This window comes from Eumetopias jubatus, unplaced genomic scaffold (genome assembly GCF_037043125.1).
Source record: "Eumetopias jubatus isolate StellerSeaLion01/CBP00866 unplaced genomic scaffold, mEumJub1_p1.0 scaffold_1, whole genome shotgun sequence".
In the NCBI taxonomy this organism is placed as follows: domain Eukaryota; kingdom Metazoa; phylum Chordata; class Mammalia; order Carnivora; family Otariidae; genus Eumetopias; species Eumetopias jubatus.
This window is the reverse complement of record NW_028274807.1, coordinates 66,119,793-66,134,784: the sequence shown is the minus strand read 5'-3', so window position 1 is coordinate 66,134,784 and position 14,992 is coordinate 66,119,793. Positions and strand designations below refer to the sequence as shown.

The 14,992-nt window shown below is 36.8% G+C and overlaps 1 protein-coding gene across 2 annotated transcripts in view; it reads left to right on the top strand.

The window, feature by feature from the left end:
• The window catches only part of IQCB1 (IQ motif containing B1), a 53,136-nt gene extending 40,496 nt beyond the window's left edge, over positions 1 to 12,640 (top strand). For both annotated transcript variants that reach the window (XM_088028305.1, XM_088028332.1), the window contains 3 exons: positions 4,854 to 4,985; positions 11,080 to 11,236; positions 12,101 to 12,640. In XM_088028305.1, the coding sequence (XP_087884431.1) occupies positions 4,854 to 4,985; positions 11,080 to 11,236; positions 12,101 to 12,333 (522 nt within the window). In that variant the 3' untranslated portion in view covers positions 12,334 to 12,640. The remainder of the gene's footprint in view (positions 1 to 4,853; positions 4,986 to 11,079; positions 11,237 to 12,100) is intronic.
• The last annotated feature ends 2,352 nt before the right edge of the window (positions 12,641 to 14,992 follow it).

Below are 14,992 nucleotides of genomic sequence, written 5' to 3'. Positions count from 1 at the left end.
GGGTTAATTTCAGTATTTCACAGTGTTAGATTTTGAATAGTCTCTTTGTTAATTTTCTGTGATTAACGTTTTACAAAGATTATTAAAAAAACCACTCAAAAAATAGGATAGAGTAAGTACTACAGAAATAGGAAGATTTGTCTGCTGCATCCTTCTTCCTCAGGCTTTTCTGGTGATGGCAGGCTATATGTACAACAAACAATCCTGCAGCATCACCAAACCACACCTATACCTGCATTTTACCCTCTGCTAAACAGGGCCATCTAAGAATTAACCCATGGATGTCAGTGTTGGACATATTTCTTTTAGAGGAACCCTTAGGTCCTTTCTAATACCTTTACCTCATGGCTACTTTTTTAAACTCTCCTCTGTCAGAGGATCAGCTGGGCCCCTATTAAATTGAATTACTACCTTGCCTATTTAGATAAGCCCAGAATTTTATAAAAGGGTCCTCTACTCTAAAGTGAGATACCCCAGTTTGTCCACCATTCCTTAAAGCACAGAGGTCTTTATAGGAAGGTATCTGAGGGCTATGGAGGCAAAGTTATTTTGGCTTTCACACTTTTCTTTGGCATAAGAGGAAAAAGATTAGTTACATCCACCTCCTAGCTCCCCCACCCAAAAGGAAAATGGGTCTCCATTGTAAGAACAAAAAGGGCTGGGTCAAGATCATGTTTTTAGTCTTTGCAACTCACTACTAAAAATAATGAAGTCAAAGTAAAGCTAGTGAAAAGTAGAAAGGTAAGAAGAGGATTCCTTTCAAAGAGGGAAAGAAAAGAAAAATTATGAAGTACAGAGAGGGAAGAGAAATGAAAATAGTAGAGAAAATTAGAATAGGGCAACCAGTGGTCAGTAAATGATACATTTTGCTACATTTTGAAGCATCCTTTTCTAAGACCTACTATATACCTGCATATAGACTGTGTCTGATACAGTACCCACTAACCATAGGTGACTACTTGAGTACTTGACATGTAGCTAGTCGCAATTGAAATGTGCTGTAAGTGTGAAATGCCCACCACATTCTGAAGGCTTAATATGAGAGTGTAAAATACTTCATTAATAATTTTTACATACAACATACATGTTGAAAAATGTACATATATTTGCATATATTGAGTTATATATTTACATAACCCAGTATATGCAAAATATTAATTTCACCTGTTTTTACTTTTTTTATATGGCTACTAGAAAATTTAAAATTACACATGTGACTTCCATTATATTTCTATTAGCACTGCAATTGATCTTGGTAAAAAAGAAAAAGGAATAATTCATTAGTTTCACTGAAAGTAGTAGGAATATCATTTCATTGAACTTGTCCCTTAGAAGGAACTGGTTTTTAGTATTTTTGGCAGGAAAAGGCCAGAACTGGAAGAAAGACCAGAACTGTTGTTTACCTTTCTCCCTCCCTTATTTTGTACAAAAGCAGAGGCATTGTTTCTCATGTAGCTAGAAATTGAAAAAAAAACCCAGTGTAAGCTTGCTGATTTCAAATTACACATCCTTAACATAGACAACTTGGAGTTCTCTGTAGTGGCTTAGTGTTGAAATTAGATTTGAAGGGTTAGCTGCATTTTCCCTTTTAATGCTTCAGGATTTTCTTCTCTTGGTTTCTTATCTCTTAAACTCAGAAGGAAGGTGATAATTGCTGGTGTCTGGTCTCTAGGGCCAGAATGATGGCAATTCTTGCTACTTGATTATAGCAGGAAAGTATTATAGTGCTGTTATACATATCCATCACAGACTGACCACAAAAACACTTAGTAAAACAAACCATTAGCAGTTGAGAAAATAAAAAACAGGGAGAGAAATATAATTTCAGAGAGTTCTGAAATGACAAAGAGTGAAGAAAAGGTCAAGGTGGGCTTTTTTGATCTAGGGACAGAGATTCTTCTGTTCTGGTACCTTAATTCTGAAGTTCCCAGTATAGCGTGATAAGCTGAGGGTGGTGCTAAAAGGAGGAGGTAGAGGAGAGAGAAGGAGAAGCAAGGAAGAAGAATCAAATAAAGGGAAGAGTACAAGGAAAGGAGTGGGTCTCTCAACAGGAAGATGCAAGCACAGTTGAAGTCTCCATTAGATACTAAAATAGGGGTATTAGAGAAATTTTATAAACTGAGTGAGAAGACCTCCAGCCCTGTTTTTCCCCCCCTTAGGTCCCAGTGTGCTGTCAGCCAGGCTTATCTCCTGCAAACAGTAGATTGAGAGTATTTTCTTTGAGGAATCTGAGAAAAGTTACAAGTATACTCACAATGGGGTACTTGAAAGAAACAGCTCAGTTCAGTAGTTCTGTATTGAAGTATGGTAGATAAACCCTACCCACCTGTCCAGAATTTCTAAACACCTTCTTAGAGCTTACTCTTAAATATTAGCTCAAAGTATCATTGGATATCTGAGAAAAGCTGAGGCCAGAAGAAACAGAATAAAACTACTTGGTGGAAATAGATACATTGCAGGGATGAGAAAACTTTTACAAAATCTATTATTTCCTTAAAGCTAAGAGAAGATAATGCATGAAATAAAACCAAGATGCTATATAAAAAGGAACAAATAGAATAAACATTGGCAGAAAAAAAATGAAAGACATAATAAAAGGGCTAGGGAAAAAAAGTTGGGGAAATCTAGAGAGCAGGGCAAAAAGAAAAGATAACCAGTCCAGGAGGTCAAACATTCAAACATGAAACAACAGAAAAAAACCTGAGGAGAGGAAATCAAATAACTCAAGATTTCCCAGAACTGAATGTTATGAGTTTTAGGTTAAAAGGATTGACTAAATGTTTAATATAAGGATAGAAACATACCCACATTTATTTTACATTACTATGAAATGCACTGGGGACACATATACTTCTTAGTAGCAACAGTGGAAGCTAAAATGGATGAAGTAAGGCTGTTACATATTTGAGGGAGATGATTTCCAACTAGAATTCTGCACGCAACCACACCATTGGTTTAAGGTAAGCATAGACTAAAGACATTTTCATGCATCACAAAGTCTTTAAAACAAAGAAGTAACCCAAGAAGAAAAGACAATATGGAATATAGGAAAATGCAAAGGAAAGATGAAAAGGAGTCACCAAGATGATGGTGAATGGAGATCTCAGGATGATACCTATGCATCAGGCATAAAAAGCAATCAATCCAGAGTTGAGCAGGTCAGAAAGCTCCAGAAGATATATGTCCAGGAAAATAAATTTGATAGAATGCCTGATATATTTTAATGTATAAGCATTAGGAGAGTTTAGATACATAATCAGTGATAAGTGCATACAAAAGTAAGCACAGGTAAACCACAGCCTTATTAATTCTAGAGAAAATAAAAAATGTGCAAAAAAGGAAAAGTAAATCATATGTGATACGGTTCAAACTTGAATGGCCTTTATGTAGTCATAATTATGTAAACACTAAACATTGATTTAACTAAATTTGTAATAATGGATGTTTGGGGATATGGAAAGTATGTGGGAGGGCAAGCAGGGAAAGAGAGTCTTGTATGACTTTCTTTATACAAGAAAGTCAATAGATAATACCTATACCTGAAAAATGACAGAAAAGTAGATGGACAGAAACATCAAAAGAAAAACCTGAAAGAGTTAAAGTTGTTGTCTTTGAGAGAGGGGGCAGAGAACTCTAGGGTTTTTTGGTAATAATTCTTATAAAGCTGACACTTTAAACAATAGAATTATATCAACAAATTTTTTTCTGGAATGCGCTGAAAAGTAAAATATTTTACACTTTGTGAGCCATGCAGTCTGTTGCAACTATTCAGCTCTATGGTTGTAGCACAAAGGAAACTATAGGCAATACACAAGCATGACACATTAATAATATGTTATTTGTAGACACTGAATTTTGAATTTCATATAATTTTCACATCACAGTATATTCATTTACTTTTTGAACTTTTTAACCATATAACAGTACAAAACCATTCTTTTTTTTTTTTTAAAGATTTTATTTATTTATTTGACAGAGACAGAGCGAGAGCAGGAACACAAGCAGGGGGAGTGGGAGAGGGAGAAGGAGGCTTCCCGCAGAGCAGAGAGCCCAATGTGGACTCGATCCCAGGACCCCGGGATCATGACCTGAGCCGAAGGCAGACGCTTAACGACTGAGCCACCCAGGCGCCCAGTACAAAACCATTCTTAACTCTTAAGCCATGTAAAAACAGGCAGCAGGCTGAATTTGGTCTGTGGGCCATAATTTGCCAACCTTTTCTTTAAAGCAATGTGAAGTATAACTTTGATGAAAATAAAAGCTATAAGGAAGGGAGAAGAGTGAAAAAAATTGGCAGAATAATTTCAAATTTTCTCCAAATCTTGCCTGTTTCAAGACGTCTTTTATTAGGAGTTCTTTCTGAAGGACATGAGGAAGAACATTCAGAAACTACTTTCATCAGTTGTCCCATACTTTACAATTTTATAATTTCTCATTTGCCAAGCTTTTTCTTACATATTGTCCCTTTGATCCTCACAATTTTCTAGTCTAAGTAGAATTGGGGTTTGTGTTTTCTATAGACATAAAATCCATCCTGTGGCGATCAAGTGACTTGCCCAAAATCATACACTTTATAAGGGACTAGAATTGAGAAAAGAACTCACTTACTATTTTTTCCTCTTTTTTGCTTTCCATACAAACAATACATGAATATATCCTTGTAAAATATTAAAACACTACAGAAGAATATCATTAAAATTCATTGTCCTCCCTCACTCCCATCATAATCCCATCCCTCTCCCCATGCACACTCAAAGTTAACAACTGTTATAATGTTGTTGCTACCATATGTTATAGAAGAAAATAGTTCTGTTAGTCAGGAATGAAAAATCACAAATCTTTTTTTGCACCAGACTCTTAAGTTCCTAGAGAAGTGTCGTAAGAAAAAGAAGCTATTTGCTCCTTGGCAAGGACTTCAAGATCTCACTGATGCACGCAGAGTTGAACTGAAGCAACAAGTGGATGACTATCTCAGAAGACATCCGGTATGCAGACTTCTGTGCCATGATATCAGTGTTACATTTTTCCAGTGCATGATACTCATGTGTTTGTGCGTTTACTATTGATATAAAGTAATACAGTGGCTTTACCATAGAGTTAAGAGTTTTGGAATCTTATAATTATATGGGCCATAGTACAGTCAATAGGTTAAGGAGACTGCTTCAAATCTGTTATTTCCTATAGTGTATCAGCAAGACATGGTCATTGCTTTTTTCCAATAGTATGTAAAACTATTGACTGTTTTGAAGCTTCCACAAAGAATATATTTAGCTTGCAATCAATAAATATTCAATGTTAACATGTATACCCAAACACATAATACATACATGTGAGAATTGACACCTGCTATTAATGAAACCATTGATGAAACCCCAGGAGCTAATATTATAAAGCATTTGACTATTTGCCTCTTATGATTTTATCACTGTAATACTGCTAACACATTTCTCCCGATAGAAATGTCCATATCTTTTACTTTCTGTGATCACAGTACTATAGATCTGGTGTTATTTTGCTTCTCCCTTCTGTGTTCTTTTTTTTTTTTTTAAGATTTATTCATCTATTTAATAGAGTGCGTGAGGGGTGTGGGCAGAGGGAGAGGGAGAGAAGCAGATTCCTTGCTGAGTGCAGAGCCCTACATGGGGCTTGATCTCACAAGTCTGAGATCATGACCTGAGCAAAATCAAGAGTTGGATGCTTAACCGACTGTACCACCCAGGCACCCCTCCCTTCTGAGTTCTTGACCTTATACTCCTATATGTCTTTGAAGATCATTTTCCTTTCTGCTTTTAGAGTAACTCACCACCCCATCATTAATTTTAATAACCTGTATTTCTGCCAGTCATCTCCACTTTTCTCTTGATGCTTTTTCCATACTTCTATACTTCACTAATTTTAGGGGAATTTATACATTTCAGCCAATCAATTCTTACTGCCCTCACTTGAACTAAACACTCAAGTGCCATTTGGTACTTTCCACATCCATTTTCTTGTACTTCTACTGTTTGTCTCTGGGTTCTTTCTCTCCCTCCTCCCTGGCCCTGCCTCCCCACATATACACTTTTTCTCTGACTCTGTCTTCTAAAATCTAAAGGTTCTGGGTCACTAATGTTAGAGTTTAAGAGTAATGTTAGGTAGTCCTATCATTCACTGTTTCATTCTTGCAGAGCTCCCAAAACTAAAGAGCTTTATGCAAACAAACAACCCCCCTCAAAAAAAAAAATCCAGGAAAAAAACTCTATAAATGGAAATTAGAGTACTAATATATTATAGCTGAACATGTATCTGATAGATAAGCACTGGAACACAGAGCATTGGTAAAAGCAGAATTGAACAACAAGGTCCAATTGAGGAGGCCTCAGTAAGGCCTCCTACGTTTCCCTCCTACTAATCTGAATTTAAACCCACAAACTAATGTAAGCCTGTGAAGTAAAAGAAGATGACAAGCCTGCCCTTATAAGTCAGGCCCTGTGTGGTTACCACATAGAGGTAGGCAATAGAAAAAAGTTCTGACTTCTGCTTCTAGCCAAGATGGAGTAACAGAGACTGAATTTACTTCCTTCCTGAAACAACTGGGGGATAAAAAGATAAAATACATGAAACAATGGTTTTCAAGATCATGGAAATCAGACAATGAAGGTTAGTAATTCCTGAGAGGCAAGATGGAGTAAAAGGGACTGGATTTACTTCCTGCCTGAAACAACTGTGGGAAAAAAAGATAAAATACATGAAACAATGGTTTTCAAGATCATGGAAATCAGACAATGAAGGTTAGTAATTCCTTAGAGGCAAGATGGAGTAAAAGGGACTGGATTTACTTCCTGCTTGAAACAAATGGGAAACAAAAAAGGATAAAATACATGAAACAACAGTTTTCAAGACCATGGACATCAAACAAAGAAGGTTAGTAATTCTTGAGAGGGAACAAAGTGAGCCCTATGATGGCCTAGCTTATTGCCCTGAGAGAGTTTCTAGGTCACAGCACAAGGAGGAGGAAAGAGGAGGAACCCTTTGGGATCCGCATGCTGAGGAGACAGAACTGAGAGTCTGAGGAGAACAAAGCAGCTAGATTTCATAGGACAGAGTACAAAGTGAAAAGATACACGAAGAATACCCCAGATATCTGCAGAATATTCCCCTTGAGTATATTTCAGGAGTCTGATTAGCACATCTATATAAGGAAACTACCCAAGATAAAGGAAACAGTCGTCTTCAAAGATAAGAGGGAACAGTGCCTGGTACTCAACACAGGTCCAGGAATAGTACATGTTCCCATCAAACAGATGGGAAAAACTTAATTCACAGGGTATCAGAAAGAGTACTTAGGAAGGTCTTGCCTTAGTAGTAGAAAGTAAATAGTGTGGACTGATGCATTCTGATAAACAAATCATAAAAGCGAGAGCCAAAAAGATAAAAATTCTTATGTAATTTAACCACATCCCAGAAAAATACTCAACAAGTTAAAAGTTACAATGTCTTGCAGCAAATTAAAGATTAACATGGGTATAGAGAGGCAGGAAGACATGACCCATGATGAGGAAGATACTTAAATCAATCTAGAGACTACACAGATGTTAGAATTACAGAGGACATTGTTCATATATTCAAATTTTAAGTAGGGATGTGGAAGATATCAAAAATACCCAAATCAAACTTCCAGAGATGAAAATTTCAGTGTTTGATATGAAAAATGCACTAGATCATTAGTAGCAAATTAGACATTGATGAATAAAATATTAATACAGTTGAAGGCATAGTAATGTATACTGTATAAAATGAGACACAAAGAGAAAAAAATGTTTTAATTGAAAAGAACATTAGTGATCTATGAAACTTCAAGCAGCCAAATAAATGAGTAATTGGGGTTTCTGAAGAAGATGGGGAGAAAAAATAATGCCCAAAAACTTTCCAAACTATAAATTTACCCCTAAGTCCAGTGAAGGTACAGGCACATGAAAAAAACCCTATGCCAAGTCATATGATAATCAGATTCCTCAAATCAGTAATAAAGTAAAAATCTTAAAAATAGAAAAATAAAAACATAAAGACAGAGAAAGAAATGACATATTTCTCAGCAGGAACAATGCAGGTAGGAAGACATCTTTAATGTTTTGAAAGGAAAAAAATCTGTCAATGCAGAATGCTTTACCTTGAAAAATTATTTTAACAACAAAGACAAAAAACTTTTTCAGACATACAAATGATGAACTATGTCACAAGCATACTCACACTACCAGAAATGTTATATCCTTTAAGTTGTAAAGGATTTAAGATATTTCTCAAAAATGATATTAGGAAAATGACGACACAAGATGTCCCAACTCTACATAAAGAAATTAAGAACACTGGAAATGGTAACAACATGGGTAAATATATGACTTTTTCCTCATCATTTAAATCTTTATAAAATATAATTGATTCTTTAAACCAAAATATCAAGTGTTCTGTAATGCGTACTAGAGAGTAAATATTTTCAGTTTTGTAGACGTTATAACCTTTATTGCAATTACAAATCTCTGCAGTTGTAGATTAAAGCGTTAGATAATATGTAAACAAATATGTGTGGCTGTATTTCAGTTAAACTTCATTTTCAAAAATAGTTTATTTTAGTTTAGTTCTTGTTGGAAACAAAAATAATAGCATTGTTTAATGATGTTTGTAACATATATAAAAGTACAGTGCTTAGCAACAACAGTATAAAAGCCAGAAGGAATGAAATAGATGTATACTATGGAAAGGTTTTTTTTCTATATATAAAGTGAGATGATATTACTTGAAAATAGATTGATAAGTTAAAAATGTATACTCTGAATCCTAAAGCTACCAATGTAATTAAAAAGCAAAAAAGGTATAGCTAATAAACCTATAAAGGAGATGAAATAGAATAATAAAATATAGTTGATTAATCAAAAAGAAGGCGGAAAAGAGGAAACATAAAGAAAGTGATGGGGAAATGAAAAACCAATATGACCATATCATATGACCCTTGATAGGACCATTTGTACCTTTGAAAATCAGTTAATGTAATTCACCATATTAACAGACTAAGAAAAACAGTATCATCATATAAATACATGCAAAAAAAATCTCAGCAAAGCAGAAATAGAAGGAAACTTTTTCCATGTCATAAAAAATATCTACAGCTGACAATGATGAAAGACTGGATGCTTCTTTCCTAAAATCGGGAACAAGACAGGATGTCATCTAGTATAATCAGAATCCCAGCAGGGTTTTTTTTTCTATCTTTTTTTTTTATTACTAACATATAATGTTTCAGGGGTGGGTCTGTGGTTCATCAGTCTTACACAACACACAGCACTCACCACAACACATACCCTTCCCAGTGTATCATTACCCAGCTACCCCATCCCTCCCACCACCCTCCATTCCAGCAACCCTCAGTTTGTTTCCTGAAATTAAGAGTCTCTCATGGTTTGTCTCCCTCTCTGGTTTCATCATGTTTCATATTTTCCTCTCTTCCCTTATGATCCTCTGCTGTGTTTCTCAAATTCCACATATCAGTGAGATCATATGATAATTGTCTTTCTCTGATTGACTTATTTTGCTTAGTGTAATACCTCTAGCTCCATCCATGTCATTGCAAATGGCAAGATTCCATTTTTGATGGCTGCATAATATTCCATTTTACTTTCCCACCAGCAGTGCACAGGGGTTCCAATTTCTCCACCTCCTCGCCTTTTGTTATTTTCACATCCTAAGGGGTGCGTAGTGTTATATCATTGTGAATGGATTTGTTTTTCCCTAATGATTAGTGATTTTGAGCATCTTTTATTGGCCATTTGAATATCTTCTTTTTTAATTTACATTCAATTTAGTTAACATATAGTATATTACCTTCTTTGGAGAAATGTCCATTCAAGTTCTTGGCCCATTTTTTAATTAGGTTGTTTGGGTTTTTTGGTTGTTGAGTTTTAGGAGTTATCTATATATTCTGGATATTAATCTCTTATTAGATATGGGATTTGCAAATATTTTCTCCCATTGTGTGTGTTACCCTTTTACTCTGTTCATAGTATCAGAAATTTTTAATTTTGATGGAAGTTCAACTTACCTATTTTTTGTTGTTGTTGTTGTATCTGTGACTTTAGTGTCATAGTCAAAGAAATGGCCCCACCTAATGTCATGAAGCTTTTCCTCTATCTTTTCTTCTAAGAGTTTTACAGTTTTATCTCTTATAGTTAGGTCTTTGAGCTCTCTCTTTTTTTAATGCATTATGTATGATTTTGATGCATGCTCCTGTTTAAAAAAGAAGTACTGCTTTAGTCATACTCTAGTGCTGCTGTTTAAGATTCTGTAGCTGAAAAGTAAGGTGTTCGCTGGAATGGGACTCCATCCTATACCAGATCCATTGAATATTTGAGAAGCTGTGGTGTCAGAAGCTTTATCAGCTTCAGAGTTAAAATTTTCTTATTCTTGTCTAAACTAATTAATTTCCCTTTAAAGTAGCTGTGTGGCCAAAGGAATCTGGTCCTTTGACTAATTTTGTCCCTTGATCTCTGAAACCAGAAGCAATCATAACATTATGGTTTAAATAAGTTTAGGAGTGGGGGTGAGATAAAAAGTAACATAGTCTGGCAGGTGAGGTCTGGAACAAGAGGTTGGCCTTGTTACTTACTCCTGTTTCAGGCCAGTATCTTTACCGAACCATCTGTAGTTTTCACTGTGGTCTCTCAGTCTTAACTCTTCTCCCAGAATAACAGTGTGTGAGGAAGTGAGGTGTAGGAGCATACCAGAAACTATCCCCTGAATTTTCATGTAAAGCTGCTTTTAAAAGGCTATTTAATGCTTGCACAAGAGTACAATGTAGAAATCAATCTTGAGATTCAACTGATGGGATGAGAGACAGCTAAGCATTCTGGAACCTCATCTAAGTGGTTGGGCAAAACGTGTGTGTGTGTGTGTGTGTGTGTGTGTCTTGTGATAATTTTTTCTGTTCTTTGTTCCCAGAGCTCTCAGATGTCAGATGTGACTAGCAGAGAGCTCCTGTGTGTGTGTGTGTGTGTGTGTGTGTGTGTGTGTGTGTGTCTTGTGATAATTTTTTCTGTTCTTTGTTCCCAGAGCTCTCAGATGTCAGATGTGACTAGCAGAGAGCTCCATTCCCAAGCTCAAGAACAACTGCAACACTACCTTATGGGCAGGGCCCTAGAAGAGAGAGCCCAGCAACACAGGGAGGCTCTGATGGCTCAGATCAGCACCAACATTGAGCAGTTAATGAGTATGTGCTCATTCCATTTTTGTTTCCTAAAATGAACAACCTATGGCAAGATTTTGTGACATCCAAAATCTTCAGAGGGAAAATACCATTTAGTGGTTTATTAGCCTATCTCTTGTCCTCAGAAATTTCTAGATCCAGAACATGCCAGCACATGATCTTTTCAAATAGTGCAGATCCCATAACATTTTTGGCTGCTTCTCCCAGCCTTACTGTCCTTCATAGGTATCAACTCAGACAACAGTTACAACTGTAAAGATGCTGAGCCCTTCTAGCCAGATTCTATTGTGTAGTCTTAAAAGCTTTTGATCATATTTTAGAAGTAGATGATCACAGTAGTTACCGTACCATTTTATAATTTTTAATGAAGTGCTTTCACAATAGTTAATTAATCTGCTTCTCACAACCACAGGTATATTTAGTGAGAGATCTCATCCATGAAGCCACAGTGTTTCAGTCCACCTGTGAAACACTTTCAGTATATATGGAGCAGAGAAAGTCAGAGTCCTCTATTTAGTGCCATTACTTGCAAGTTTTGTATTTTTCAATAGATAGGTGGCTGTAACTGAGCTTCTCATATATGGAATGGGGTTCTGCTATATGTTAAAAATTCATGTTCTTTAAATCATCTAAAAAAATCTACATTTTTTATTCTTTTATTTTAAACACATTATGGGAGGTGGGCAGTTGCTGCCAGCCACACCTACAACTTGTGAATAGTTATATGCTATCTATAGCTAGCAATGATAATAGATTCAGAGTTGGAACCCTGTCCCTGCCTACTATAGCAGAATTCCAATTCTATAGTTTCCCACTTGTATGGTACAGAGCTCTTCTACTCACCTGTTTATTTTCTGTTTACTACAGAGGCACCAAGTCTGAAGGAGGCAGAAGGGAAAGAACCTGAGCTCTTCCTAAGTAGATCCAGGCCTGTGGCAGCCAAGGCCAAGCAGGCCCATCTCACCACCCTGAAGCATATACAAGCACCTTGGTGGAAGAAGCTTGGGGAAGAAGAAGCAGGAGATGAGATTTATGTCCCAAAGGAAGAGTTTAGTGTAGAATTAGGAACTTTATTCATTGGTGGAACCAAACCCCCTTAGGGAGCTACCCAGAGAAATGACACAAATCCTTTATTTCAGGAGATTATATTGGTTCTGCCTCTGGCATGCTGTAGACTAGAACTATCCTAACTCATGGTTTTCCAGAGATTCCTCTCCAAATAAGATTTGCAAGCAGTAAGCAAAGAGTTGTCTTCTACCACTGTCTCAGTTCTCTTTCCTTTTTCCACATCACCATCCCTGGCCACACATACAAATTAGTGTGGCTTTTATTGTGGAGCTCACCTCAGCATGGCATTCTGTTGCTTATATGAAATGTATTTCTTTTGTTTTTGCTGTTTTCCTACTAAACGTGTTTTCTAAATAAATATTTTCAACAATTCTCAAAAACTTGTCAGGATTACTTCAACTTTTCATATTTATTATTTAGAATTTATGTTTTTCTAATATAAGAAGGGTGCTTGGCCTTTATTAAGGGGAGGGAAAGAAATGGCATTTGAAGGGTACTTCACTGTTTCCCACCGAACAGTGGTTGAACTCATTTTTTATGTTGTTATTTCTTAAAAGAACTACATTTAAAAAAACCCTAGGATTCAGCGCAAGAAAAAAAAATCCTTCAGATAAAATTATGTTAAACTATGAGAATTATATAACTCACTGGTTCCCTTTGTCTTATCTCCTTTGAATCTCAGAGCTATATATAATGCTTAACTTCTGTTATGATCCTAGGTACCTATATATTTATTTGATTCCAACCTAATTCTTTCTGATTTTTCCTATTTAACTTTAATTGTGTTTTAATACCAGAAGCTGCTTTTTTTTTTCCAGAAGCTAATTCTATTTGTGTTTGTAACAATATGGATTTTAAGTTAAAAACAATTAACAAATCATGGACTCAATACCATAAGGAACCTGGAGGGTATTTTTTGTATAAATGAGTGAAAATACCAGTATTTCTGGATGGGAAGACCAAATAGTATAACGTCCAGTCCTCCAAAATTAAGTTTAGTAAAATTCTAGTAAGTATCCTAATGTAATCATTATTCATAGTTGGGAAAGATGTATATAATTCATCTGTGATAATCAGGTGGAAGTTCTGGTTTCACTGAGAATGTAAAAAGCTATGTGAAAATGTTGCTCCCATGTTTAAAAAAATGCCAGATAATCTACAAAAATAATTTTTTCTTGAGCCTGATAGTTGAGGCCTCAAGACAGCCAAGTAAATTGAGATGGAACTCTGTGAAATGAGCTATTTCATCTTTATTTTTTTTAAAGATTTTATTTATTTGTCAGAGAGAACAAGCAGGGGTGCTGCAGGCAGAGGGAGAGGGAGAAGCAGGCTCCCTGCTGAGCAAGGAGCCCAATGTGGGGCTCGATCCCAGGACCCTGGGATCACGACCTGAGACGAAGGCAGACGCTTAACCAACTGAGCCACTCAGGCGTCCCAGCTATTTCATCTTTAGTAGAGCACAGGAGACAAAGGTAGCTGGATAAGAAATCAGTTAAAATTTTAAATTCTTAAAGGCCAAGTATGGGGTAGCATGTCAGTTTAGAATATCTAGGAGCCTCAGACAGAATTCAGACCTTCACCAAATACAGGAAGGGTTGGGAGCAGGGCAGCAGGTCTGAAGAGATACCCTTCATGGTTCGGGCAAATGTGATAGGCTGCTACTGGGTGACATGATCAAAGTCCTGCCCGTTTTCCCGAACCCTTCTCTTAAAAGCCTTAGGCCGCAGGAGCAGGGGCAGTAAGCCCTCTTAACCTCAAGGCTCGGAAAATTACACTGCATGTAAGGAAGAAAGAAAAAGTATCTGCCTCTTGGGGTGGGATAGGAAACACTAGCCACAGACACAAAAGAAATCTAGCGTTGCTAAGGGAGGGAGGAAAACAAAATTCCCCTCCTGAAGGAGAGACAAGAAATCATCTTAGCCCCAGAAATCCTACACAATACAAAGCAGATGTCTGCTAATGCTGGGGAGGAAACTTGCCTGCCAAGGACCACCACAGATAATGACTGCCATGGGGTAGAAAGATAGAAACCCTGAGAAAGCCCCACCTCCAATCACAGGAAGAAGAGATCTGCTTAAGATTTAGGATAGATCAAGACAATACAACACCCATGTCCCAACAACTAGCCTAGCACCAAGTAATAAGCAATGGCAGTTTATCACCAGCATGGAGAGAAACCTCTGTGGCAAAGGCATACAGGGACAGCTAAAAGTGGAGGGTGGAGTCAGAACACTGAAAAACCTTAAAGCTACCCAGATCCCACTCTTAAGCACAAGGTAACAGCAGCTAAAAACTAATTTTAAGTCTGTGGTATATTGAAGATAAAAAAGAAAACCATGCTGGCTCCAGGTGGCCATGTGGTTATGCTGATGGGGTGGTTGGGTGAGGGAAAATGGTGCCTGCCAGCTCATTTGTTCCTGGCTAAGTCCCTCAGTGAACTCTCAGATCAGTATCTTTCCCATATACCCTGGGTGTTTTTCCTCAAAGGCTGCTTCAATGCTGTATCTCCATGGGCTGTTTGCTGTCTCTTTAAAGGTGGGGACTCAGCTTCCTATCGCCCTCTGGGCTCTCCTAGAACTGAGCTGATTTCTGAACAGTCCAGGCTTTAAGTCTCACTGGTTGTAGGAACTCATGGAATTCAGCCCTTTCTAATTTTCAAAGCCAAATGCTATGAGGATTTGTCTTCCCTGT